Raw genomic sequence first — 25,319 nt, 5'->3', positions numbered from 1 at the left:
ACAGTTTTTTTTCTTTTAAATCAGAATGCCTCTTACATTCATTGTGAGTCATGGCTTGATTGGCAGTGTTTTTTTCTTTCCTAGTTTCTGTGGGTCAGGAATTTAGGAGCAGTTTAGTTGGGTTCTAGCTCAGAGTTTCTCATGAGATTGTAGTCAAAACGTCAACTGGGGCTATAGCCATTTGACAACTTGATTGGGGGTGGAGGATATACTTCCAAGGTGGCTCACTCACATGAATGGCTAGTTGGTGCTGATTGTTGGCAGAAGGCTTCATTTCCTCTCCACGTCTACCTCTCCACAGAGTTGGCTCAGTATCTTCACAACATGTCTGGGGGAAGCTGGCTTCCTCTAGAGTGATCCAAAAGAGAGCAAGGTGAAATCTGTAACATTTTTGATGTCCTAGCTTTGGAGTCACATGCCATCTTTTCTGACCTATCCTATTGATTATACATGTGCTCCTATTCATCGTGGGAGGGGGCTTGGACACCAAGAGGCCAAACTCACTGGGGATCACTTTTGAGACTGGCTACCACAATAGTGTTCTCAGACATACACCTACCTAATATATGTAGTAGGCTGGATGGAGATAAGCGCCAAGGAGAAAACATAAAGCAGAAAGGGGGAATATGAAGTGGTAGGGATGGGGGTGGGTAATATTTTAGGTAGGGGAGCTACGAAAGACTTTCCCATAAAATAACATCGGAGTAAAGACCTGAAAGAGGTAAGGGAACTTATTATGCTAATATCTTGAGGAAGATATTTCACCGGGAGAAAATAGCAAATGCAGAGCCCTGAGGCAGGGGCATACTTGGAAGTTTCAAAGAAAAGCCAGAAGGTCAGTGTAGCTGGAGTGAAGTTTAGTAGGGGATGAAGTCACATCATGTAGGGTCTTGAAGTATATAGAAAGAACTTTGGCTTTTTTTTTTTTTTTAATGAAGTAGAAAGTGATTGAAGTGTTTTGAGCAGAGGGATAACATGCTCTCACTTAGGTTTTTAAAAGATCACTCTGGTTGTTGAAAATACATTAATTAAAGGCAGAAATAGGAAGACTGGTTAGAAGGCTGCTCTAATAATCCTGGGAAGAGCTGATGGGAGCTTAGACCTGAGTGATAACAATGTAAATGGTGAGACATGGTCAAATTCTGGATATATTTTGAAGGTAGAGCCAACAGGATTTTATGACAGATCAGATGTGAGAGAAAGAGGACAGTCAGGGATGATTCTAATGCCCTAAGCAGCTGGAAGGATGGTGCCATTACTGAGATGAGGATTTCTGTCGGCAGAGCAGATTGTAGGGAGGCATCACAAGCACTTAGTTTTGGATGTGTTAAATTTGAGAGGCCTATTAGACATCCAAGTGGAGATGTCAAGTGATAGTTGGATAGACTATCCTGGAGTTTAAGAGAGAGGTCTTCTGAACTCCTCTCAGCCTCTGTTTTCTCATTAGTAAAACAATCACATAGTGATTTTAAGAAACAATGAAATGACATGACATGCTTCTGTCATATAGAACATATTTTATAAATGGTAAGTGTGGGAAGCAGAATAATGGCCCCCAAAGATGTCCATGTCCTAGTCACCAGAACCTGTGAATGAATATGTTCATTCAAAAGGGACTGGTGTGATTAAATTAAGAGCCTTAAGATGGGAGATTATTCTGGATTTTCCAGGTGGGCCCAATGTATCACAAGGGTCCTTAGAAGAGGGAGGCAAGAGGTCAGAGAGACCTCTTTAAAGCCATGGCTGGCTGGCTTTAAAGATGGAGGAAAAGGCCACACGCCAAGAAATATAGGCAGCCCCTAGAGGCTGGAAAAGACAAAGTAAGAGATTCTCTCTTCGAGCCTCCAAAAGGACCACAGTTCTGCTGACCTGTTTTAAACTGCTGACATCCTAAACTAAGAAAACAACTGTGTATTGTTTTCAGATAGTATGTGTATGGTAATGTGTTATAGCAGCAATAGGAAACTAATACAGTAGCTGATAATAATGATGATATTAAGAATCTTGCTTTGTGGTTTGGAAAAAAATTTTTATAAGAAAGGATGTTAAAATTAATTGTTACTGAAAGTTAAAGATTCCCTACTGAGGTGAATGAGGAAAAAACACCAGCATTGTAGGAACTAATCCCACAGGAAATTAATCAGTAAGTAGATCTGGATTAAACTAATAAGTAACTAGCTAACGTTTTCTGATCTTCTGAAATCCATAAAAGAGATAATTCTGGAAAGTGGAGTAACGACAGCCCTAATTATTGCTTCTCCACAATTCCCTTGAAGTACCACCTGAAAACGACTGAATCTTTAGTAGTAACCACAAAAGATATGCTTGAGTACATTGCAGTTCATTCCCTGATGTTCTCTGTCCAATCGGGTGAGAAGAACTACAGTGCCCTCCTCTATTCTCCAAGGAGGACTTTCTAGGTCCCGTCCTCCTTGTTCACTGAATAGCATAGAAAGCCTCTGCTCTATTCTCTTAGAGCTTTGCCCCAGTCCTGATTCTTTGTGATCATTCATGGGACAGGGATACCCCCAGGGTCCTAGATTTTGATGAGATACCTCTTATTACTCAGAATACTGGGGGAGGCATTGGGAGTTGCACCTTTATCCAGCCTGCCTTTCAGAATTAGGTCCAGGTGGATTTTCTCTATATTTGAACAAGATGTTGAGGGTGAGTTTTAATACCCAGAGCTCCCAGGCAGCAATAATAAATATCAGCAAACACCATTCCCTGATCAAAACAAAAAAAACCCAGACAAACCAAAATCTTAAAACTAAACCCCAAACGTAAAACCTATGAAAATACTGTGACGTAAGAAAAATGAAATAAATGTGTCTGCTGAGCACATTAAAGAAAACAAAAATTTAGACAACTCACATTATTCTAAATTAGTAAAGAAAACAGTTTATTTATTAAATAAGAACATCCTGTTTAAAATCAAAACGTTAGCTCAAGCTATTTCTTTTTGAAGAAATAAAAAGAAGACATGGTACAACAGACAACTGAATCAGCAAAATGGAGGAGACACATTTACAGAATTCAGAAGAACTTAAAGATACACAAAATGTAAATGAAGGCAGCAGACGTGGAAGGCATATGATAGAGGTCTCTGCTATGAATAATAAGAGCTTCCAAAGCATGAAGCAAAAAGGTGAGAAGTAATAATCAAAGGAAAAAATAGAAGAAACTCTTCAGTTAGGAACTAGAATCAGAGATTGTATTTTAGCAAGCACACAACTTTCCTATGAAAACTGATGAGATATTAATGCCCTGATATATTTTAGTAAAGATTTTAAACTGGCAGGAAATAGAATCCTGCAAGCTTCCAGAGGACAAAAACAAAACACAACAAAAGGCTACTTTCAAAATGACTAAAATCACTCCAGCCACAAGCAAATGTTAAACGTGTGGAACATTCATATACTAGGATGCTATACAATTGTCTTTAAAATGATCTCCTCAATCAGGAGTTTTTAAAGTATGATTCAGGGAATGCTGGGTATTCCTAAGACCACTATGAAGTCAGAACTATTTTCATGATAATAGGACATTACTTGCCTTTTCCACTCTCATTCTCTCACAAGTGTACAGCGGAATTTTCCAGAGGCTATTGTATACCATGTGATATCAGGACAGATTGAATGCAGAAGCAGATATGCGAATCCAGCTGTCTTCTATTAAGTCAGACATAAAAGAAATTTGCAAAAATGTAAAACAATGACACTCTTCTCACTAAATTTTTAAAAATTTGAACACATAATTATTTTGCATAAAAATGTATTTATGTTAACATGTCATTGGTTTATCATACTATTTTAAAGTGACTTATAATGAAACATTTTTAAAATTCTCAGTTTTAATTTCTAATACAGTAAATATTAATAGAAATGATCCACATAAACAAAAGCTCTTTGGAGTCCTCCATAATTTTTAAGAATGCAAAGGGATCCTAAGACTAAAAAGTTTGAGAACTGTTCATTGAAATTCATATGTTTTGACACAGAAACGACAATACAAAACTGTGTATACATTACCCAAATTCCTACTCCTATAGAGTAAGAAAGGGGAGTTAGAAAAACTAAAAGTATTAAATTTTTTGTCGCCAATAAATAAATTAGAAATTGTTATAATTGACGGTGGTATGATAAAGTACACATTTAAGAATATGAACTACTTTAAGTATCTAATGTAGAATTTATAAGAGGACGCGTGCAATCCAACATACTATGAAAATTCAAAGCTCATGAGAGTTTATTCTGCAAAAGACAAAATAAGATATAAGATATAGGGGGAAATCATAATGCAGTTGACCTTTGAACACCATGGGGGAGTAGGAGTACCCACCCCCACACGGTCGAAAGTCCATGTATAACTTTTGACTCCCCCCAAACTTAACTAGTAGCCTACTGTTGACCGAAGCCTTACCAATAACATAAATAAGTCGACTAACACATATTTTCTATGTTACATGTGTTATATGCTATAGTCTTACAATAAAATAAGCTAGAGAAAAGAAAATAAGGAAGAGAAAATACATTTACAGTACTGTCATTTATTGAAAAAAATCCACACATAAATGGACCTGCAAGTTCAAACCCATGTTGTTCAAGGGTCAACTTTAGTGTGAAATGAGCCTTTAAATTGAAGATTGTGGGCAGGGGGTTATCATTTTGTGAGGGGTATAAATGATAAATGTCTAACTATTACAGTGTTTTGTACAGATAAAACTAATAAAAAAAACAAATAAATTTAAGGTTTACAGAAATTAAAGCATGTGGGCGAACATTGAGGAACTTTGTGGCCCTGTTTTCTGTATTAAGTCTGAAAGGCAAAAATACCTTGGGAGAAATCTGGCTTCTTTGACCAAAATCAATGAAATGAACCGAAATTGGCCTTTTCCAAAACACTGCTGCTTATCGAAATGCCATGTTTCTAACATGATGAAGAGAAGAGGTAAAAACACTAAGAATATGATGGATTTTGATTTGCATAGAAAAGGTCACAGAGAATTAGAAGAAAGCTGACATTAGAATCATACACCTTTCTTTTTAAGTAGTCTGTACAATTAATTATAGGGGGCATTTTTAAATGACATCTGGAAAGAGTCCAAGTAGAAAATTTTTTCTAAAGGTTGGAAAAGAAGCCACCAAGACAATTGGGGGAAAAAAAAGAAGAGATTACCCAGGGTGGAGAAGTGAAGTCTCAGCTTCAGTTGCCCCAGGGTCTCTTTATAGTAGCTCTAGGCAGGGCTCTTATTAGAGCCCAATGGACTGTGGTTGTCTACGCTGAGGGCAGCGCCTGAAAAAGTAAGTTGAAATCTCAGCCTGAGAATTTGGGTTGCATGTAAAGAGCTGGGTCATTAGGTCCTTCACACAGAATGAAAGTACCTGGAATCTCATTGACTATGTAAGAATAGTAGTTTGTTTACTCCTTTGCTTTTGTAAAATCCAGGCCAGAAAAAAAATCATTAAAATGGAAGGAATTTTTAGTCCATCATGTGAGTACTGTTTCCCCAAAAATAAGACCTAGCTGGACAGTCAGCTCTAATGCGTCTTTTGGAGCAAAAATTAATACAAGACCGGGTTATATTATATTATATTATATTATATTATATTATATTATATTATATTAGACCCGGTCTTATATTACAGTAAAATAAGACCGGGTCTTATATTAATTTTTGCTCCAAAAGATGTGTTAGAGCTGATTGTCCGGCTAGGTCTTATTTTGGGGAAACACAGTAGCTCATGTTTCCCCTGGTTAGTTGCCTCAGAGATCCTTTTATTACCCAGATTTCCATCTTCCATTTTTTGTTCACTTGGTCATCTTAACCTGGGGAGCCTGAATCAATCACCTCTCGGCAAAGTGAGTTTCATAGAGGAGACTTGACCCCTGAAGCCACCCATTCCCCACCACTTTCCTCACCCCAGGAGGAAATTTGGAAGTCTGTTTTCAAAGGCACTTCCAGAAAACCACCCAAATATTGCTGTTATGGAGTGACCCCTGCCAAAAATTATTGAACTATCTATCTGATCAAGAAAACCCACTTGTAGCTCTTTGAAGCACTAATAAGAACCAGGAACGGAGGATTTGTCTCAGAGATGGCATCCATCAACACGATAGGAGCAGCAAAGACTGGAATTACTACCACCGACACTGATTTGATGATTACTTTTCAGGGCAAGATGTACCTTATCGGCAAGAAAGCAAGTAATGTGTCAAATTCCTGTAACGCCCTAGAGTTGCCGTTTTATACTAGACGCTAGATGCTCATCTCACAGGTGGCAACACCACTACCAGACACTCAATGTTGCCACCTGTGAAATGAGATTAAAACTGTTGCTGCTGCTTGGGGTCACTAACTCCAGACTAAAAACCCTCCATAGAACCCTCCATTTCGCCAAGCTTGTCGTCATGGGACACACCCTACCTGCCATGGCTCTGAAGGAACAATTGTCTTTTTTTTTTCAGCTTTGGTAATAGGGGCTAGGTCTCCAAAGCTCGCACAATCGTGATTCCACAAACGAAGGGAGGGGTTGAGATACTGGATAACCAAAAATAAAGTAAGAGAAGTGAAGTGAAGTGAAATGAAATGAAATGAAATAAAATGATGGCATAAGTCCACCCCATTTTGGTGTCTTGTGTAATTTTGATTATAACTTGTATAATATCAATTTAGTTTTTTTTCCCTGTCCACACTGCCTTTTCTTCCTTTTCTTTTTTTTTTGTAGTCAACAACAGCCCTTAGTGTATACTGGTATAAGAGATACTACTGCCTCTACTCTGCTGCTACTACCTCTATTATTAATATTAAAAATCAGGAGTGGCCGGTTAACTCAGTAGGTTAGAGCACAAGCTCTTAACAACAAGGTTGCCCGTTTGATCCCCACATGGGATGGTGGGCTGCGCCCTCCACAGCTAGATTGAAACAACTACTTGACTTGGAGCTGATGGGTCCTGGAAAAACACACTTAACATAAATGAAAGTTAAAAAAAAATCAATCACCTCTTCTATTTATACAGAGATCTATAAAGTGCTTCTATAGAGATTTATAGAATATAAAGATAATACATTGTTTTCAGTTAATGCTCAGAATTACTGAGGTAAGCATAATTATTCCCATTTGAAAATAAGGAAATTGCAGTCCTATACAGTTTTTCATGGTCACACAAATAGTAAAAGGTAGAGCTGGATCTTGAATCCAAGTTTTCTGGTTACCTCTGCAGTGACCTTCCTATTACAACAGTCAGTGTGGTGATTATTTATTTCATTTGATAATAGATATGTATGTCCAGCACCTTTCCCTACTAGAGAGAGTAATGCTTTTGCTTTAATCTCACATCATTTTTTGACTTACTTCGTTTTGTTTTAGGAAGACATATTTTGGCAGATAAAGCACTCAAGCTGGGTATTCTGGATAAAATTGTGAACTCAGACCCGGTTGAAGAAGCTATCAAATTTGCCCAGAGAGTTTCAGGTAAGAAGATGATAATAAAAATAGCACAAGATTGAAAACAAGCTAAATGTCCATCTTAATAAGGAGCTTTTAAAATCTCTTACGGGTATATCCATATGATACAATATGATACAGCTTTGAAATGAATGAGAAACTACGTTTTGATATGGTATGAACACCATGATATATTGTATTAAGTGGAAAAAGCATCATTGTGGAGAGTGGTTTACCATTTGTATAATAAGAAATGGGATTGAACGTCAGTATGGGGAGGATGTCGTATATACGAGTCTGTCTATGTATAAAATATTTCCATAAGGACTCATAAGAAATGGTTAATGGTCATCTCTGGGGATGGGACTGGTCAGCCAGGGACGCTGTTCAAAGGGGAGTTCTCATTGTTTACTCTTCTGTACCTTTTGCATTTTTATTGAATGAATGTATTATCTATTAAGACATATAATTAAAATTAAAGCAAATAAATATTTCCGCAAACAAAAGACAGCAAATTTACCACAGTAAAACTGTGGTTCTGTTTCGGTGAGCTGTTTTCTCTCTCACTGGTTTCTTACTTTATAAATTCATGACATTCCTGTAAGAGTTCTTTGGAGGGACACTCCTAGAGTTTTTCTTTTCTTTTTTAATTGTTCCTTTTCAATTTATGGAAGTTGGCAGCAAGATGGAGAGGGTTAAAGGGTGTCAGAAGAAATAATTGGGAGGAATGCTGGATTACAGGCAGAGCAGGGTGTTTATCTCCCGACTTGGTGGCAGGCAATGGCTCAGTGTCCCTGAAAATGTCATTCTTTTGTCCACTCTGGCAGGAACCAAACACTTTCCTGAAATAATTTTTCTTTTTGTAGTACTAGCCAGTTACCTTTTCAATGCAACAGTAAAAGCTGGAACTGGAGACGCCAGGGACTGTGTGGAGAAAATACTGGTGTCTCCTATGGAGAATCAGCAAGTGTTTGCCCAAAATGAGAATGAGTTTCCTGCTATCTTTCTCTGCCTTGCGGACAATCTTCACCACGTCTTTATCACTGGTTTCGTTGTGCCTCCTGAGAGGGCTTATTGTTTTGTTAGAAGTCTCCTGGTTAGCCAACAGCAAAGGCTCTATTTACATTTGGAAGTCCCTAAATTATTGTTGGTTCTGGGCTTAAATAGACCCATGTCTATTATTTGTATCCGTAGTTTTAGTTTGTAAAGGACTTGATTTCGACAGGAAGTTATTTTCCTTAACTGATTTCCCTAGCTTCAGATTTGAGAGTTAAGAGACCATGGTCTAGTAGATTTATAAAATGGTATTTTTTTCATTTTTAAAAATGTATTTAATTTTTAAAATTAATTTAAATTTAAAAATTTCATCATTAATTTTTTTTGGTTTAGTATAAAGTTTATAAAAAGGTCTCCTCAATCTCAGCAACATAACACAGTTTGTCCACTTGGTGGCGTCCAAATATTGAGGAAGAATCATCTGCTTTACAACATGGCAATTCACCTGTTAACAGCAGAGAAATGGTTCTGGGCTTTGGACAATTATGTATAGCTATTTTAAATTATAGTCATGAAGACTGTAGAAATATGTAAAATTATTTGTGTATAAAAATGTCTAAAATATAAATTTACATATATTATATAATTATAGCTACATAAAATATGTACATATGAATACAGGAAAGTTTAAAGGAAATATGCAAAAATGAAAACAAGTTGGTTTTACCCAAAGAATTTCATAAATGATCTTTGCTTTTGTTTTGATTTTTTCCAGCTTTATTGAGGTATAATTTACGTACATACACACGCACACACACAAACTACCTCTTTTAAGTGTAGAGACTGATGAATTTTTGTAATTGTTTACAGTTATATGGACACTGTCATAATCAAGATATAGTTCTCTCACCCTAAAAAGTATTCTCATGTCTCTTTCCAGTAGATTCCCTCCCCTGCCCCTTGGCCATAGACTAACACTGACCTGCTTTCTGTTATCATAGCTTTGTTTTTCTAGAATTTCATATAGATGGAATCACACGTATAGTATGTAGTCTTTGTGTTTGACTTTTTTTACTTAGCGTGATATTTTTGAGATTCATTCATGTTGCTTCATGTATTAATATTTTATTCTTTTTTATTACTGAATAGTAATCCATAGTATGGATATATCACAGTTTGTTTATCCATTTATCAGTTGATGTACATTTAGGTGGTTTCCACTTTGGGTCTACACAAATTTTTGTTGGCATATTTCCCTTTCTCGGGTAAGTACCTAAGAGTGGTATTGCTGGGTCCTATAGGAAGTGTGTTCTTAATTCTTAAATACTTTTTAAACTTGATGATTAATGAAAAACCACTAGTGCTTTGAAAGACCACGAATTTTTGCCAAGCAAATTGGAAAATATAGGAAAATAATATGGTGACACTGAGTTTAAATAAGTTCACTGTAATAGTACACTGTAGTACTTCCTATTAGAGGGCAATTGGGCTATCACATATTGAGGCTTGTTTATACCTTTTGACTTAGTATTTGTATTCTTAGGAATTTATTATAGAGAAATAGTCACAGAAGTACACAAAGATTTGTGTCCAATGATACCCAATGAAGCTTTATTTAGCATTGTAAAATATTGGAAACGACTCAAATATCTAATTTTAGGGAATTAGCTACATAAAAGTCGATAGATCTCAATGAAGCAACCGCATTCTGCCATTAAAACTTACACTTTCCATTAAAGTTGAAGAAGTTGGAAAAATGCTTACATGTAATATTTAAGTAGAAAACAGCCAGATAGAAAATTGCACGAATGTGTGTACTTCGTATGTGTGTATATGTCTTCATATGCATAGTTGCATAAGGAAGAAAAACAAACTTGTAACAGTGGTTGTATTTGGCTGGTAGATAATGAAGACTCTTGATTTAAAAAAGGAAATGTTTATCTTTTCCTACTATCTCAGGCATTAAATTTACCCAAAGGGAAAAGGGATGCTTTGGCCAGTATAGAAGAGGTGCAGTTTGGTAGAAAAAAGGGCTCAGGACTAGAAATCAGGAGACCCGGGTTCTAGTCTCAACCTTAGCTATACAGACCTTAACACATCAGCTTTTGGGGCTTTATCAATAAAAGGAAAATGTTCAACAAAATTAGTTGGTTTCAAACTCTGTCGTGAGACGTCACAGGCTCCAATGGTTGGGCTCCCGTTTTTCGTTCTTGCTACAACCTGTGCAGTTGCACTGTCTTTTTAGGGGCTTAAGGCTTAGAATCCCATGGAAATCTCTGGAACTTTACTACTTTTTTCTTTCTTTTTTTCTTTTAAATGAGTTTCACTGTTTGGAATTCTTTGATTTCTTGGTAGTGTTTTGTAATAGATAAATGCTAGAGATACAAGGTAAAGAAATAGGGCAAATCAAAGAAGGACTAGCTCAGAGAATCTTACCTACATTTGCCATTTATTATCTTACCAAATGTGTAGTTCAGCTAGGCTTATTCATTTTGCCTTTCATTTTCACTCGCAGTCTTGTACTTTTCCTTTCTTTTTATGTTTCCTTGCTCTCCTTTTTTTTTTTTTTTTGCCTGTAAATATAGCTACTAGTATGTGGTTATTTGGCAGAACAAAATTGATGGATTGATTTGAAGAACAGGCTCCACTAAACTCTATTATAAAAATATATTCCTAAAATTTATAACAGATAATTATTATAAAACATATGTTAATGTATCTTTGTATTAAAACATTAATAATAAATATATGTGCATTTATAAATCTATAGTTACATGAAGCTAGTATGATTGTCTTGATCTAGAACAATGATTCTCAAACTCTACTGTGCATCAGAATCACTTGGAGCGTTTGTCAAAACAGACTGTAGGACCCCACTCATTGATTTCTGACTCAGTGTGTCTGGGTGGGGCCCAAGAATTTGCATCTCTGACAAGTTCTTAGGTGATGCTGATGCTGTGTTGTTGGGCCTGCACTTTGAGAACTACTGATAAAGGAGAACAAGGGTAAGAATGGAGATCATTTTTCCTAGTTTTGACTTTTTTACACCTCGCATGCAAACCCTACCTGAAGTCTTAAAGTAAATCAGTCATGAAAGGAATGGTTAAAAAAAATACACGTGTGGTTGCACACCTTGTGGATATAGTAAAAACCACTGAGTTGTAAACTTTAACGTGATGACATTTATGATATGTGAATCATATCTCAATTTTTAAAATACATGTAAAGTTTTGGTTTCCTATTCCCACTTGTAAAAATGTTACATGAATTCAGCCTATTTCCACCCCCTTCCCTACCCCCAGCCCCACTGCTGAAATGTTGACTTAAAAACAACAACAAAAGGAAAGATTAAGAACACTTACTTAGTTTCCACATCCAATAGGAAAGGGGAGAAGGAAGGGAATTTCCAATGGGCAATATTGCAATCAGCAGTTCTGGAACCAGTTATGTGTGGGAGGGGATTGTAGAAGATTAGCATGGATCTAAAAATGTGATTTGGGAAGTCGTTGCGAATTTCTCTACAAACTTAACATGTATCCTGGAGAGTTAACTGTGAAAGTTAATTAGCTTCATGCATCTTAATGCTCTTGTTATATGACGCCTCTCAGACTACTGCAGTGCAATAGATTTAGCAGAGCAATTCAGAATCACTTGGCCAAACCAGATTGCTTTGGCTAAACCCGGGAGGGAGGGTCCTGTAAAATGCTATTTTTTTGCATTTGCATTTGGCCAGCAGCCTGCTTTTACCCAAACTGAGTTAGAACTCCTTGTGCCCACGTGCATGTTCCTGGCAGGAAGCTGACAGTGTGTGCTGTTGTTCAAAGATGAGCACAGGGGACATCCAACTGGGAGCCTCCACTCAGGAACCTAATGCTCTGCTTTTTCCCTCTGATGATCCCTGGGCCTGTCCTGTGACTGCACTGGGCTGTGTTAGCCATTTTTAACAATTCGAATTCTGCCTAATGACGTTGGTCTATTGGTTCATTTTAATTTTGTGATTTAAAAAATAAAATCTTAGTGGTTTCATCTGATTTTTTTTCATTTTCTCTTTTGCTCTTTGTAATTTATTTTCACTTTCTGTGAATGTTTATATAAACATGTTTCACAAGAGCAAAGTGACCATGCCTTACATAGGAGGTCTAAGCACACATCTAAATTTAACTTACTTTTGACTTACAACCCAACTTCTGTGGGTGACCTCCGGGGAGCCTGAAAAGGGGCAGTTGTTCTGTCTGTTCTTTGAAGACCTTCTGTGACAGACACAACATACTGTTTATCAGAATTAGAGAACAAAAAGTCCTTATGTCTTAGGAAACCACTTCTATAAGCGGCATGTTGCATCTTCCTTTATCCTAGAAAAATCACTTGCTGTCAGTTTACCAGAAAGGAAAGAGGGAAAATAATTGCCTCCTTTTCTTCCCTTTAGGAGCATGATTCACTTTTTTTGTTGTAAATCAAAACTTGAATATTATGCCTTAGAAAACCTCAAAGAATTAAAAAAAAAAAAGTGAATGGGTCAAGGAAAGAATTCAATTATAAGCATATTTGAATCACTAATTAGTTCTTTTCCTCTCCATTTTCTTAGGCAGAGAATACTGGTGCTGATCTGCTCACACTTGCCTCTCTTATTCTATAGGTACAGCTGAGTGACTTTAAAACTACCAAGACTCTAAAACTACCAAGCATATACAAAATACACTTTGAAAATACCAGATCTGTAGACCTAAAGAGAAAATTCTGAATATATTTTGTTGTAATAAACCGAAGTTATAAGATAGTAATATCATTCAGTTACAGCTATAGCAAGAAAGGGAAAGGAAATTGAACAGAGAAAAACCATCAGTTATGGTGCCTTGATCCCAAACTCTGCAATGGTTGTACTTTGCTGGGCCCTAGGCCTTGGTAGCTCCCAGAATGCCCATTCACAGTCTGAGAGGTTCTGAGTGTCCCCAGGATAACAGGATGTTGCCGATCAGCAATATTTACTGCACACCATTAAGTAGGGTTTGTTTGTATGTTTTTTTTCTTCTTTTTTTTTCTTAGTCTTCTCTTTCTTTTTCAATCTTTGGTCCAGGGTAAACTTGCCAGGAGCTGTAGTGTTTACCCTGGGCCAAATAGTGGCTGACATAATGCTTTGTTCCTGGACCTCCCAGAAGCTACACCTCAAAATCAAATTGAATTTTTAAAAAATGCTCATGCCCAGACCCCACCCTTAAAGATTCTTAATGAGTCTACCATGGGGCTGGGCATCTGACCTTTTGAAACTCCTCAAATAACTGTAATATGTGCTGTGCTGTTGAGAATCAACTTGTCATGGTGGGAACGTGGCAATGTCATAAGGACAGAGAGTTGCTGTAAGGTATCCCAGTCTATGCCTGTTCTGAGCATAGATTACACCAGCTCCCTGTTAAAGCCACAACACTGACAACTCAGCCCTCTTCCCTCATCCACTTGGTCCTCCACACACGTGACATTTGTGGGTGGGGGTGGTGGTGGTGACGGGGGGCATTATTCTGTCTACCATGCAAATATTTTCTTCCAGTCTAAAGCTTATCATTTCATTTTCTTAATGGTGTTCTTTGAAGTATAGAAGTTTTTTAATTTTGATGAAATCCAATTTATTGATTTATTTTTCTTTCGTGGATCATGCTAAAATCACTTTGCCTAACCCAAAACCACAAAGGTGTTTCCTATGTTTTCTTCTAGAAATTTTTATAGTTTTAATCTCTAATTTAGAATTATAATCCACTTTGAGTTAACATTTTTATGTGGTGCTAGGTAAGGATCTAAGGTTATTTATTTTTTTGCTTGTGGATATCCAGTTGTCTCAGTGCCCTTTGTTGAAAAAACTCCTTTTTTCTCTCATTGAATTATTTCGGCATCTGTGTTAAAAATTAGTTCTCTTCCATTGATTTTTATCTCTGTCCTTGTACCAACATCATACTGTCTTCTAGGTATTAACTTTTTGTTATTCTCAGGAAGAAAATGAAAATTTCTTTGAATCTAAAATATTATTAACTCAGAACTATTTTCCTTAAACCGACAGACAGATTACTATTCAATCTATTACAAAATTGTCTTGGCCTTGGAATAAAAGAAAAATGATGCTTTTGTGCCTGAATCAGGTAACTTGAAATTGCGTTGGATCTAGTACATTGTTACGGAACCAAGTGGCAACCATGTCAGGGACTTTGGTATTAGTGTAGCATTAAGTATCTAGATGAATAGTATTTAATTCTGTACTTTGAAGTTGAACAGATTGGTATTATTATTTACTCATTTTCCCTTGGTATGAGTAACATTTCCAAAGCTCTGATTCTCTTATTTCTTTCAGCTCAATCTCTAGAATCCCGTAGACTCTGCAACAAACCCGTTCAGAGCTTGCCCAACATGGACTCTGTGTTCAGTGAAGCCCTCCTGAAGATGCGAAGGCAGCACCCTGGGTGCCTTTCTCAGGAGACTTGTGTCCGCGCGGTCCAGGCTGCTGTCCGGTACCCCTACGAGGTGGGCATCAAGAAGGAGGAGGAGCTCTTCATGTATCTTCGGAAATCAGGGCAAGCGAGAGCCCTGCAATATGCTTTCCTGGCTGAGAGGAATGTAAGCAAATGGTCGGTTCCCTCTGGGGCATCCTGGAAAACAGCATCAGCACAGCCCATCTCTTCCGTTGGTGTTCTCGGTAAGAACAGGGGGTAGTTAATGTCCTTCTCCAGCTCTGCACATGTAAAGGTGCAACTACCGTTTTCTTAGGGCCACCAGGTGCCAGGTTCTATGCTAAATACATTACATGTGGTAGCCTACTTCATTTTCACCCCAGCCCATGAACTCTCTTCATTTTACACATGAGGCCTAGAGGCTTGGACTTTTTCCACAAGGAGCTAAACACAAGTGGTGTGAGAGTCTGATGCTAGGTCTGTCCGAATCCAGACTCTGGGCGTTTTTCACTCTCCCAAACTCTTCCCTGTATGAATCTCTCACTGCTGGATTTCCCAACTAATGATTCTTAGTAGTAGCCATTTCAAGGTGTGACCTATCACTCTTGTAGCTAGGTGTTTGGAATGAAGTCTCTGTCTTCCTGGTCCCTGGAACCATTCATTTCTCCTGGTTCAAAACCACTATCCTCAAATCCATCTGAACCATGAAACAGGAGCTTCCCTACTTTTCCCCCCAGGAATTTTCCCAAACAAATGTCTTCTTTCCTCAGAAGCTGGCTCTCTGATTGGCGTCTTTGGGCCACATTCCTAAGCTTCACTTGCTCTTAGTCTTGGCCCAAGAATACTCTTTCATGGATTTTAAACCTTGTGAAATGGGAAGCAACATATTATATGTTTCAGCTCAATGTCAGTCTTTTGGGGTAAGAGGTTCATAGCTTACTAAACGCATCAACTTTCTTAACTCTCACCCCAGCTTTCTAGCACCCAACCCAGCTTGGAGGGTAACGCCTACTCTACATCTTTTTGGTCCGTTACTCAGTCAAGTTTTGGTAATAAAATAGTATGTCTTTAATACAAACACACTGCTTCTAGCACTGACTCTGCTCACCTGTGGTTTTTTAAGGAAGTAGATAAATAGTGTAACAAAGAACTGTGAGTGTTCCTTTTTCTGTATTCTTTCAACAACACCAATATTTGTTTCTTGTTGTATACTTACTTGTTTCTTCTTCCCGTATTCCTGTATTCCTTCAAGCCAAGATGAATGAAAGAAAAATAATAGGAAAACTTAAGTTTATCAAGTATTGTTTGGTTAATGGTTGTTTGAGAGTTTCCTTATTTTCTTTTCTTTTCTCTTCCTCTCTCTCTCTCTCTCTCTCTCTCTCTCCTTTAAAAAAGACTTCAGGTTTGCCTGGCATGCAATGTTTAAAAGTTTGAAGTTATTTCTTTTTCAAGTACAGCCCACCTTGTTCTGAAAAATATTCGAAAAAAGAAAAACATTTCAAACATACAGAAGACCATGTGGATAAAAATAAACTGAGAGTTTGGTCATTTTCACCTCCTTTGTGTCTATCCCCACACTGCTCTGCATCTCATCTTTGTGATGCAGTCTCTCAGTGCGCCAGGTGCCCTCTGGAACTTTCCCACAGCCTCATCTGTTTCCCTGCTGGCTCCCTCCCCTGTCTCCTGCCTGAGCACCTGCTTCTACTGCAGCCCTCCAGAGAGAACAGAACTGCTTCTCCCAAACTCCACGGACTGCAGTGGCACTTCCTAATTCCTCTCTCACACCATTATTCCTTTCAGGACACTCTTTCTGGTCCTCCCATCTGGTCTTATCCTCTGTCCCTCCTGAATACTGGCATTGCTCTTCCTCAATTGCTGACAATTTTGGTGCCTGGCTCACAGTTATCCAGTTTGGCCCCAATCCTGCTGCCATCCTGATTGTTTTCACTGTCTGTGTGGACGGTTCATTGAGCCCTGTTGCTTCAGGTTCCTTTGCCTCCTCAGATTCAGTGATAGTCGCCTCACTTCACTTTTGCAATCAACATTTATGGCCTCACCACAGGTCTGATCTTCACCCTGGACATTTCTTCACTTCTGACATCGGAAATCACACCTTTTCACCACAATCTTGTATCTTTTTATATCTCTTCACTGACTATTCTAACTACTACCATAACTTGATAGCAACCCTTCTCTATTCAACTTCAATTTCTAGAGTCATCACTTCAGCCAGTCTCTTGTCAATGTCCTCAAACCCCGTGATTCCTTGCCCTTCTTCTGTGCCCCCTGACAGAATCCCAACCCTGATGATCCCAACTGTGCACTTCTTTGAGCCCAGGCCCAGGCTTCTCAGCTCAGATCGGCTGTCAGGAGGGGAGAGGCCTGCAATGGACCAAAAAGCACAGAACCAGTAGTTAAAACATCCATTATTCTTTATCTACTTCTCTCAATAGAAGAGGTTCCTGACCAAATTTAATTTCATGGCAGTTAAAGGCAGTGATTTGGTAGGGAAGCAGACTCCATGCCCCTGTCTGTCTGAGGAAAAATGAGGAAACTAAATTCAGTTTAAATACAATATGTACCTATGAAAACATAAGAACCAACAGTGAAAAGCTTGGACCTTCATTATTTATTTAATTTTTATCTGACAGTGCTGAATATCTTGAGCCACACAAGGTTGTGAGAAGAAAGGTTAGGAATTAAGGGCTTTTTGAAAGAAATATATAAAGTTGACCCACGAACAACGCAGGGGTTAGGGGAACCAAAACCCTGAGCAGTCCAAAATCCACGTATAACCTTTGACTCCCCCCAAAACTTAACTACTAATAGTCTACTGTTGACCAGAAGCCTTACTGATAACATAGTCGATTAACACATATTTTGTATATTATATGTGTTATATATACTGTACTCTTACTATAAAGTAAGCTAGAGAAATGTTATTAAGAAAACCATAAGGCATTTACTGTACTTATTGAAAAAAATCTGCATGTAAGTGAACATGTGCTGTTCAAACTTGTATATTCAAGAGTCAATGGTATTGTGTTTTCCTGTGTTTTTATTTCCATGATTAATCGAAAAGTGTCAGTTTATAGAACTGAACTAAAGAAGATCAAAATTATAGCTAGATCGTGTCTATAAAGCATCAACCTGTTTCACTCTTGTGATTTGGTTTGTAGCCCAGGAGTTGGTTTGTAGCCCCAGGATCCTTCAGCAGACCTGCTCTGCGAGCTGAGCACTGAGAGCTGGAGTCCATCTCAGCAAGGTGGTTTTCCTTCCCTGCTCTGTTTTCAGTTCTGAGATATCACTTACATTGTGATATAGTTTCCAAAGCACTTTCATAAAACTTAAAATCATTAATCCTCATTGTCCCTGTGAGATCATAACTTCTACAATGTTTGAATTTTACCTGAAGCTTGGGACCGAAAGCCAGGAGGCCAGGGTTTTGAACCCCACACTCTACCTCCCATTTACCCAGGCTAAAGTTTAGTACACAGATTGCTATAGCAGTGAGAGCCATTAAACCTTCTTGTTATTGGTGTTTAGCAAATTTGAAAAACTAAATGTTTTTTAATCATTTAATATGTTTATTTATTATATGTCACATATAATGTGAAATAATTTAATACATTTTGAAAATTAAATAACTATATTCCAGAGAAATGAAATCAGTGATTTCTGATGACTAATAACATTCTATACGCAAAATCAATCCCCAAGACATATCAATTCCCAAATCATTATGCCAAAGGTAAAAGGGGTAAGCATTGCTGTTTTTCACTTTTGGTTTGTCTTTCATTATTCCCTTGCAGTACTTTCGTCACTATGAATTATTGAAGAGTAATATATATCTATGGTTTTCACAAAGCTCTTTTATCCACAGTGTGTTGGTTAGGTAACAGATCACCTGCTGCTGTAGCAGAGAACTCAATAATCTCAGGAGCTTAACCCAATAAAGACTTAATTTCCTGCATGCTCCACTAAGTCATTCTAGGACCAGATTCTTTCCAAGTAGTGGCTCTGCCACTCTCTTGGACAAGGGTCAGCAAACTTTTTCTGTAAAGAGCCAGATAGTCAATATTTTAGGCTTCGTGGGCTCAATGGTCTCTGTTGCAACTACTCAACTCTGCCATTGAGCACAAAAACAGCCATAGATAATACGGAAACAAATTAACATGATTGTGTTTCAACAAAACTTTATTCGTAAACACTGAAATTTGAATTTGATATAATTTCATGTGTCATAAAATATTATTCATCTTTTGTTTTTCAACTATTTAAAATGTAAAAGCATTCTTAGCTCTCAGGCAATACAGAAACAGGCATTGGGCCGGATTTGGTCTTTAGGGCCTCCTCCAAGGTTTCAGAGTTGTTCTCTGCATTTTCTATCTTCAGGTGATAATGAGAGATCTTATGGGGAATATTATGGGCCAATTGTAGATCACACATCCTTACCTCCAACCATTTTATTGACCAGAATTAGTCACAGGCCCTACCAACATACGAGTGATGTGGAAAATACAGTCTCTAATGTGTCCAGGGAGGAAAATGAAATGGTATGAGGAAGGAACAACATCTTTGCCATTGAATAATTTTTCTACATTTTCTGTTCTTCTTGCCTTTACTTAAAACATTATTCCCGCTCCTTTTCCCTTCCACAACTTTGATAGTGCATTTCCCCATTTTCACCTATCTCAAAATGATCTTTCTTCAAATATTTCTTCAAATATCTTTATATTAAAGCTTGTATTGATTCAGCCAACCAAATATAATCTCTTTTCTTTGAATCACCAAAGAAATGTCACTTATTTTACCTTACTTCTCACGTCACTTACTTTACCTTATATAAGGATGGATATTTGGGAACTTTTCTTCTTCCCACCACTAGATTATAAGCTCCCTAAGGACTGATACTTTTCATATTTTTTAATGGTTTTATTGAGGTTTAACTCATAGACCATAAAATTCACCCTTTTAAACAGTACAATTCCATGTAAAATGGTGCAGCTACTAATGGAATCATATAACATGTTTTCTGTGTGTGTGCCCAACTTTAACTTAGCATAATATTTTCAAGGTTCATCCACAATGTAACACTATCAGTACTTCATTCCTTTTTATGGCTGAGTAATATTTCACTGTATGGATATGCCACATGTTGTTTATCCATTCATCAGCGGGTGGGCATTTGTGTTGTTTCCACTTTTTGGCTATTTTGAATAATGCTGCTCTGAATATTTATGTACAAGTTTTGTGTGGACATATGTCTTTAATTCTCTTGGGGATACACACACACACACACACACACACACACACACCCCTACCTAGAAGTGGAAATGCTGGATTATATGGTAACTCCATGTAATTCCATGTTTAACATTTGAGGAATTTCTAAACTGTTTTCCACAGCAGCTGCACCATTTTACTATCTGCCAGCAATGTATCAGGGTTCCAATTTCTCCACATCCTCTCCAGAACTTATTATTGCTTTTTTAATTATAGCTAATCTAGTGATTATGAAGTGGTAGCTCATTGTGGTTTTGATTTTAATTTAAAGATGACTATTGATGTTAGGTGTCTCGTCATATGCTTGTTGGGCATTTATGTATCTTCTGTGGAGAAATCTTTATTAGACCCTTTGCCTAATTTTAAACTGAGTTGTCCTTTTATTGTTGAGTTGTAAGAGTTCTTTATATATTTTGACACAAGTTTCTTCCCAAACTTATGATTTGCAAATATTTTCTCCCATTCTGTGGGTTCTTTTCACTTTCTTTATGGTGTCCTTTGAAGCACAAAAGTTTTAAATTTTGATGATATCCAGATTATCTAGTTTTTCTTTTGTTGTTTGTGCTTTTTATGTCATACCTAAGAAACCATTGCTTAATTCAAGGCCATGAGATTTACTCATAAGAGGTTTATTGTTTTATCTCTTACTTTGGACTGTTATCCCATTAAGTTTTGTATATGGTGTGAGGTAGGGCTCCAACATCATTCTTTTTGCATGTGGATATCCAGTTGTCCTAGTACCATTTGTTGAAAAGATGATTCTTTCCCCCATTGAATTATTTTGCAACTCTTGTCAAAAATCGATTAGCCATTAAGTGTATGAGTTTATTTCAACACTCTCAATTCTATTCTGTTGATCTATATGTCTATCCTTATGCTAGTACCACACTGTCTTGAATACTGTAGCTTTGTCATAAGTTTTGAAATTGGGAAGAGTGACATATTTTTCAATATTGTTTTGATTATTCTGGATTCTTTGTATTGCTATATGAATTTTAGGATCAGCTTGTTAATTCCTGCAAAAAACAAACAAACAAACAAAAAAACACAGTTGGATTTTTGATAGGGATTGCATTGGAACATCAGATCAATTAGGGTAGTATTGCCATCTTAACAATACTAAGCCTTCCAATTCACGAACATAGGATTCTTTCCATTTATTTAGGTCTTCTTTAATATCTCTCAATAATGTTTTCTTGGTTTTAGTGTACAGGTTTTGCAATTCTTCATTTAATTTATTCTGAAGTATTTTATTCTTTTTGATCCTATTGTAAGCAGAATTGTTATCTTAATGTATAGAAATACAATTGATTTTTGTATATTGATTTCGCATCCCGCCGAACTTGTTATTCTAATAGTGTGTGTGTGTATCCTACTGCTTGTTATATCCTCTAGTGCACTTGACACAGTGTCTAGCTTTAACTAGTATTGAATCCATTTGTATTCCTTGAATTGATCTCTCAAAATGCCACATTGCCACAGAAGCCTTCCAACCACTGAGTAATTTTCCATTTTCCAACAGCATTGAATCATTTTTTTCCCTTTACTCTTATCTACAGGCTTGGGAACAATGGGTCGAGGCATTGTCGTTTCTCTTGCAAAGGCCAAGATCCCTGTGGTTGCCGTAGAATCAGACAAACAGCAGCTAGAGACTGCAAACAGGGTAATAACCTCTCTCTTAGAAAAGGAACGAGCCAAAATGGAACAGAGTGGCCACCCTTGGTCAGGACCAAAACCCAGGTTAACTACATCTGTGAACGAGCTTGGTGATGTAGATTTAGTCATTGAAGCAGTATTTGAGGAAATGAACCTGAAGAAGCAGGTCTTTGCCAAACTGTCAGCTGTGTGCAAGCCAGAAGCTTTTTTGTGCACTAATACATCAGCCCTGGACATTGATGAGATTGCTTCTTCCACTGATCACCCCCACTTGGTCATCGGCACCCATTTCTTCTCACCAGCTCATGTCATGAAGTTGTTAGAAGTTATTCCCAGTCGATACTCTTCTCCTACTACCATTGCCACTGTTATGAACTTATCAAAAAAGATCAACAAAATTGGAGTAGTTGTAGGCAACTGTTTTGGATTTGTTGGGAATCGAATGTTGAATCCTTATTACAATCAGACATATTTCTTGTTAGAAGACGGCAGTAAGCCAGAGGAGATAGATCAGGTGCTGGAAGACTTTGGTTTCAAAATGGGACCTTTTAGAGTATCTGATCTTGCTGGGTTAGATGTGGGTTGGAAATCTCGAAAGGGACGAGGTCTTACTGGACCTACGTTGCCTCCAGGAACTCCTGCCCGAAAGCGAGGCACCAGGAGATATTGCCCAATTCCTGATATGCTCTGTGAATCAGGACGATTTGGCCAAAAGACAGGTAAGGGCTGGTACCAATATGACAAGCCATTGGGTAGGATTCACAAACCTGATCCCTGGATTTCCAAATTTCTGTCACAGTACAGAGAAACCCATCACATTAAACCACGTATCATTAGCCAGGATGAGATCCTCGAGCGCTGCTTATATTCACTCATCAACGAAGCGTTCCGTATCTTGGAAGAGGGGATGGCTGCCAGCCCGGAGCACATTGATGTTGTCTACTTACATGGCTATGGATGGCCAAGGCACACGGGTGGGCCCATGTTCTATGCTTCCACAGTTGGGCTGCCCATAGTGCTAGAGAAGTTGCAGAAATATTACAGGCAGAATCCTGATATTCCCCAACTGGAACCTTGTAACTATCTGAAAAAATTGGCTTCCCAAGGAAACCCTCCTCTGAAAGAATGGCAAAGCTTGGCAGGACCCCCCAGCAGTAAATTGTAATTCAGCTGTCAAGGCTATGCCTCACACGCAGGCATGACGTCATGCTCACTGAAGTTCATTGAAATTAAATCCAAAGATCCAAAGTAAGATTGCTCTGAAATACAAAGCAAAAGAAATCATCAGTCAGCTAAACCTCTTTGGGTCTTCTGTCTGATGATTCCAATGGGTCAAATATTCAATAATATGCTTTCTATGCCTCTGAATCTGTCCTTATCAGATAAATTATTTCAATCCCAATGAATAAAAACGTGTTAGTACCTTAACAGCTAAGGAGAGAGGCTCAGGAATCAGTTGAGGGTCTCAAGTGCTTTTATCATTGGAGAAAGATGTCATCAATTAATAACTGATAACAGCAACTAAGTCATAAATTCATTTTGACCCCCTTCAACCTCACACTCATAGGAATGATAGGAAATCTTATGCATCCTTCATTCAGTAAACATTCATTGTGCCTCCCTGAGCGTCTCGCACAGCACTAGGCAGACCTAGAGTCCAGAGGGGCATTAACTCAGCATGGATGAGTTTAGTCCATAGTCTCTGAGGCAGAGGTAGTAACCAGAAAGAGGGGCAGGGTATCAAAGGCAGAAAAGAGTTGAAGTTGTAGGAGAAACACAGTTGGGAACTGGTGAGGAAACCAAGTACTTCAGACCAGAATAGGGAACTCAGAGTAGCTTGTCCAGTCATGCTCAATACATCAGTTCTGTCCAAGGCCCTGTCACATGTGCACAGTTGTGCTCGCTGCCTGCAAAGGGCTCTGTAATGTTTGTTGATAATTTCCTCAAGATCAGGGGATGTCCACAACCTGGTCTTTCTTTACTCTTTTATTCATGGAGAAATAACAGGTAGTAATAAGTTGCTGACTTAGTGTAAGAAGGGATCTTAGAGAACATCTAACCTCCTCTGACTCTGTGAAAGAGTAATAATGCCACTTTTCCTGTCATGATAAAGCCTTGATAAAGTGATGTTGGGTATAGAAATGGTTAAGTCTTGAAAAATCTAAAATTATTGCAAAACATCTTTTGTGTAATTTTGTTATAATTATAAGACTTCTCTTGTAACTTTTTTTGTGTGTTAAAAGTTGAGAGGTTAGTCAACACAAAAACTTATATACAGATATTTATAGCAAAATTATTCATAATAGCCCCAACCTGGAAACAACCTAAGTGTCCATCACTTAGGCTGGATAGAAAAACAAAGTGTGGGATAGCCAAGCAATAGAATATTTGGCCATAAAAAGAGATGAAGTACTGATACATACTACAACATGATGAACCTTGAAAATATTATGCTAAGTGAAAGAAGCCAGTCACAAAAGCCAGTCACAAAAGGCATAGTGTGCGAACGTTTATATGAAATGTTCAGACTAGGCAAATCTATAGAGACAGAAATCAGATTAGAGGTTGCCTAAAGCTGGAATGATTTGGGGTGGGGAGAATGGGGAGTGATGGCTAATGGGTACAGGGTTTCTTTTTGGGTGTATGAAAATGTTCTGAAATTTTTGTGGTGGTGGTTATATATCTAACCTACTGTTAGATATCTGGTTATATATCTGTTAATCTACTAACAACTGTTGAATTGTACACCTTAAATGGGTTAATTATATGGTATGTGAATTATCTCAATAAAGTTGTTAATAAATAAGTAAAAAACCAAATGGGCTCAAGTTGTTGTCCTTCAGTGTGCTGTAAATGAACTGTTTTCACAATATTTTCACCTGTGAACCCAAACAAAATTCTCGATAGTTCTGATAGAGGAATCTTGAATGAATATAGTATAAGTTTTTCATTGTCAATAAAAAGCAAAAAAGCCTCAAAACATCCCTGGAGTGTGCCTTGAGTTGCAGTTGAATTTAGAATAATTTTTAAGATGAATATTGCTGGAGTTTATATAAATTTGTCTTTGAAATTAAAGAAAAAAATAGAAAAGATTCCTGAAAGTAGTAACTTTGTCTGCAAAGTAACTTATTTTTAAATTAATGTAAACACACACACACACTTTTTCTTCTTGAGACCTTGAGTGGATTTTATTTTGAGCTCTTAAAATTCATTTTCACCCTACACTATCCTCTAGATTGCAGCTTTGAAACTATAGTGTCTATGACTAGATTTTATGAGTCAATAATCCCTGAAATTTTACAGTTTGTGTACACGTGTCTGAATGCATTTCTTAGAAAAGATACCATATCTGACATCATATTCTCAAAAGTGTTTCTGACTTAATAAAGGTTAAGGACCAATATTCTATATAGAAATTAAATGGGAAGAAGAAATAAGAGTTTATTTGTTATCAAAGGAGGCAAACCTAATTCTAATTTGTTGGGTCCTATGCACAACAATG

General features: G+C 37.5%; 1 protein-coding gene across 1 annotated transcript in view; it reads left to right on the top strand.

Moving 5' to 3' along the window:
- The window catches only part of EHHADH (enoyl-CoA hydratase and 3-hydroxyacyl CoA dehydrogenase), a 37,623-nt gene extending 12,987 nt beyond the window's left edge, over positions 1-24,636 (top strand). Inside the window, exons 5-7 of the mRNA XM_019735860.2 lie at positions 7,371-7,475; positions 14,779-15,120; positions 21,721-24,636. Of these exons, the coding sequence (XP_019591419.2) occupies positions 7,371-7,475; positions 14,779-15,120; positions 21,721-22,982 (1,709 nt within the window). The 3' untranslated portion in view covers positions 22,983-24,636. The remainder of the gene's footprint in view (positions 1-7,370; positions 7,476-14,778; positions 15,121-21,720) is intronic.
- The last annotated feature ends 683 nt before the right edge of the window (positions 24,637-25,319 follow it).

Source organism: Rhinolophus sinicus, linkage group LG01 (genome assembly GCF_036562045.2).
Source record: "Rhinolophus sinicus isolate RSC01 linkage group LG01, ASM3656204v1, whole genome shotgun sequence".
NCBI lineage: Eukaryota > Metazoa > Chordata > Mammalia > Chiroptera > Rhinolophidae > Rhinolophus > Rhinolophus sinicus.
The sequence above is the reverse complement of the archived record's forward strand: the minus strand, read 5'-3'. Positions and strand labels throughout refer to the sequence as shown.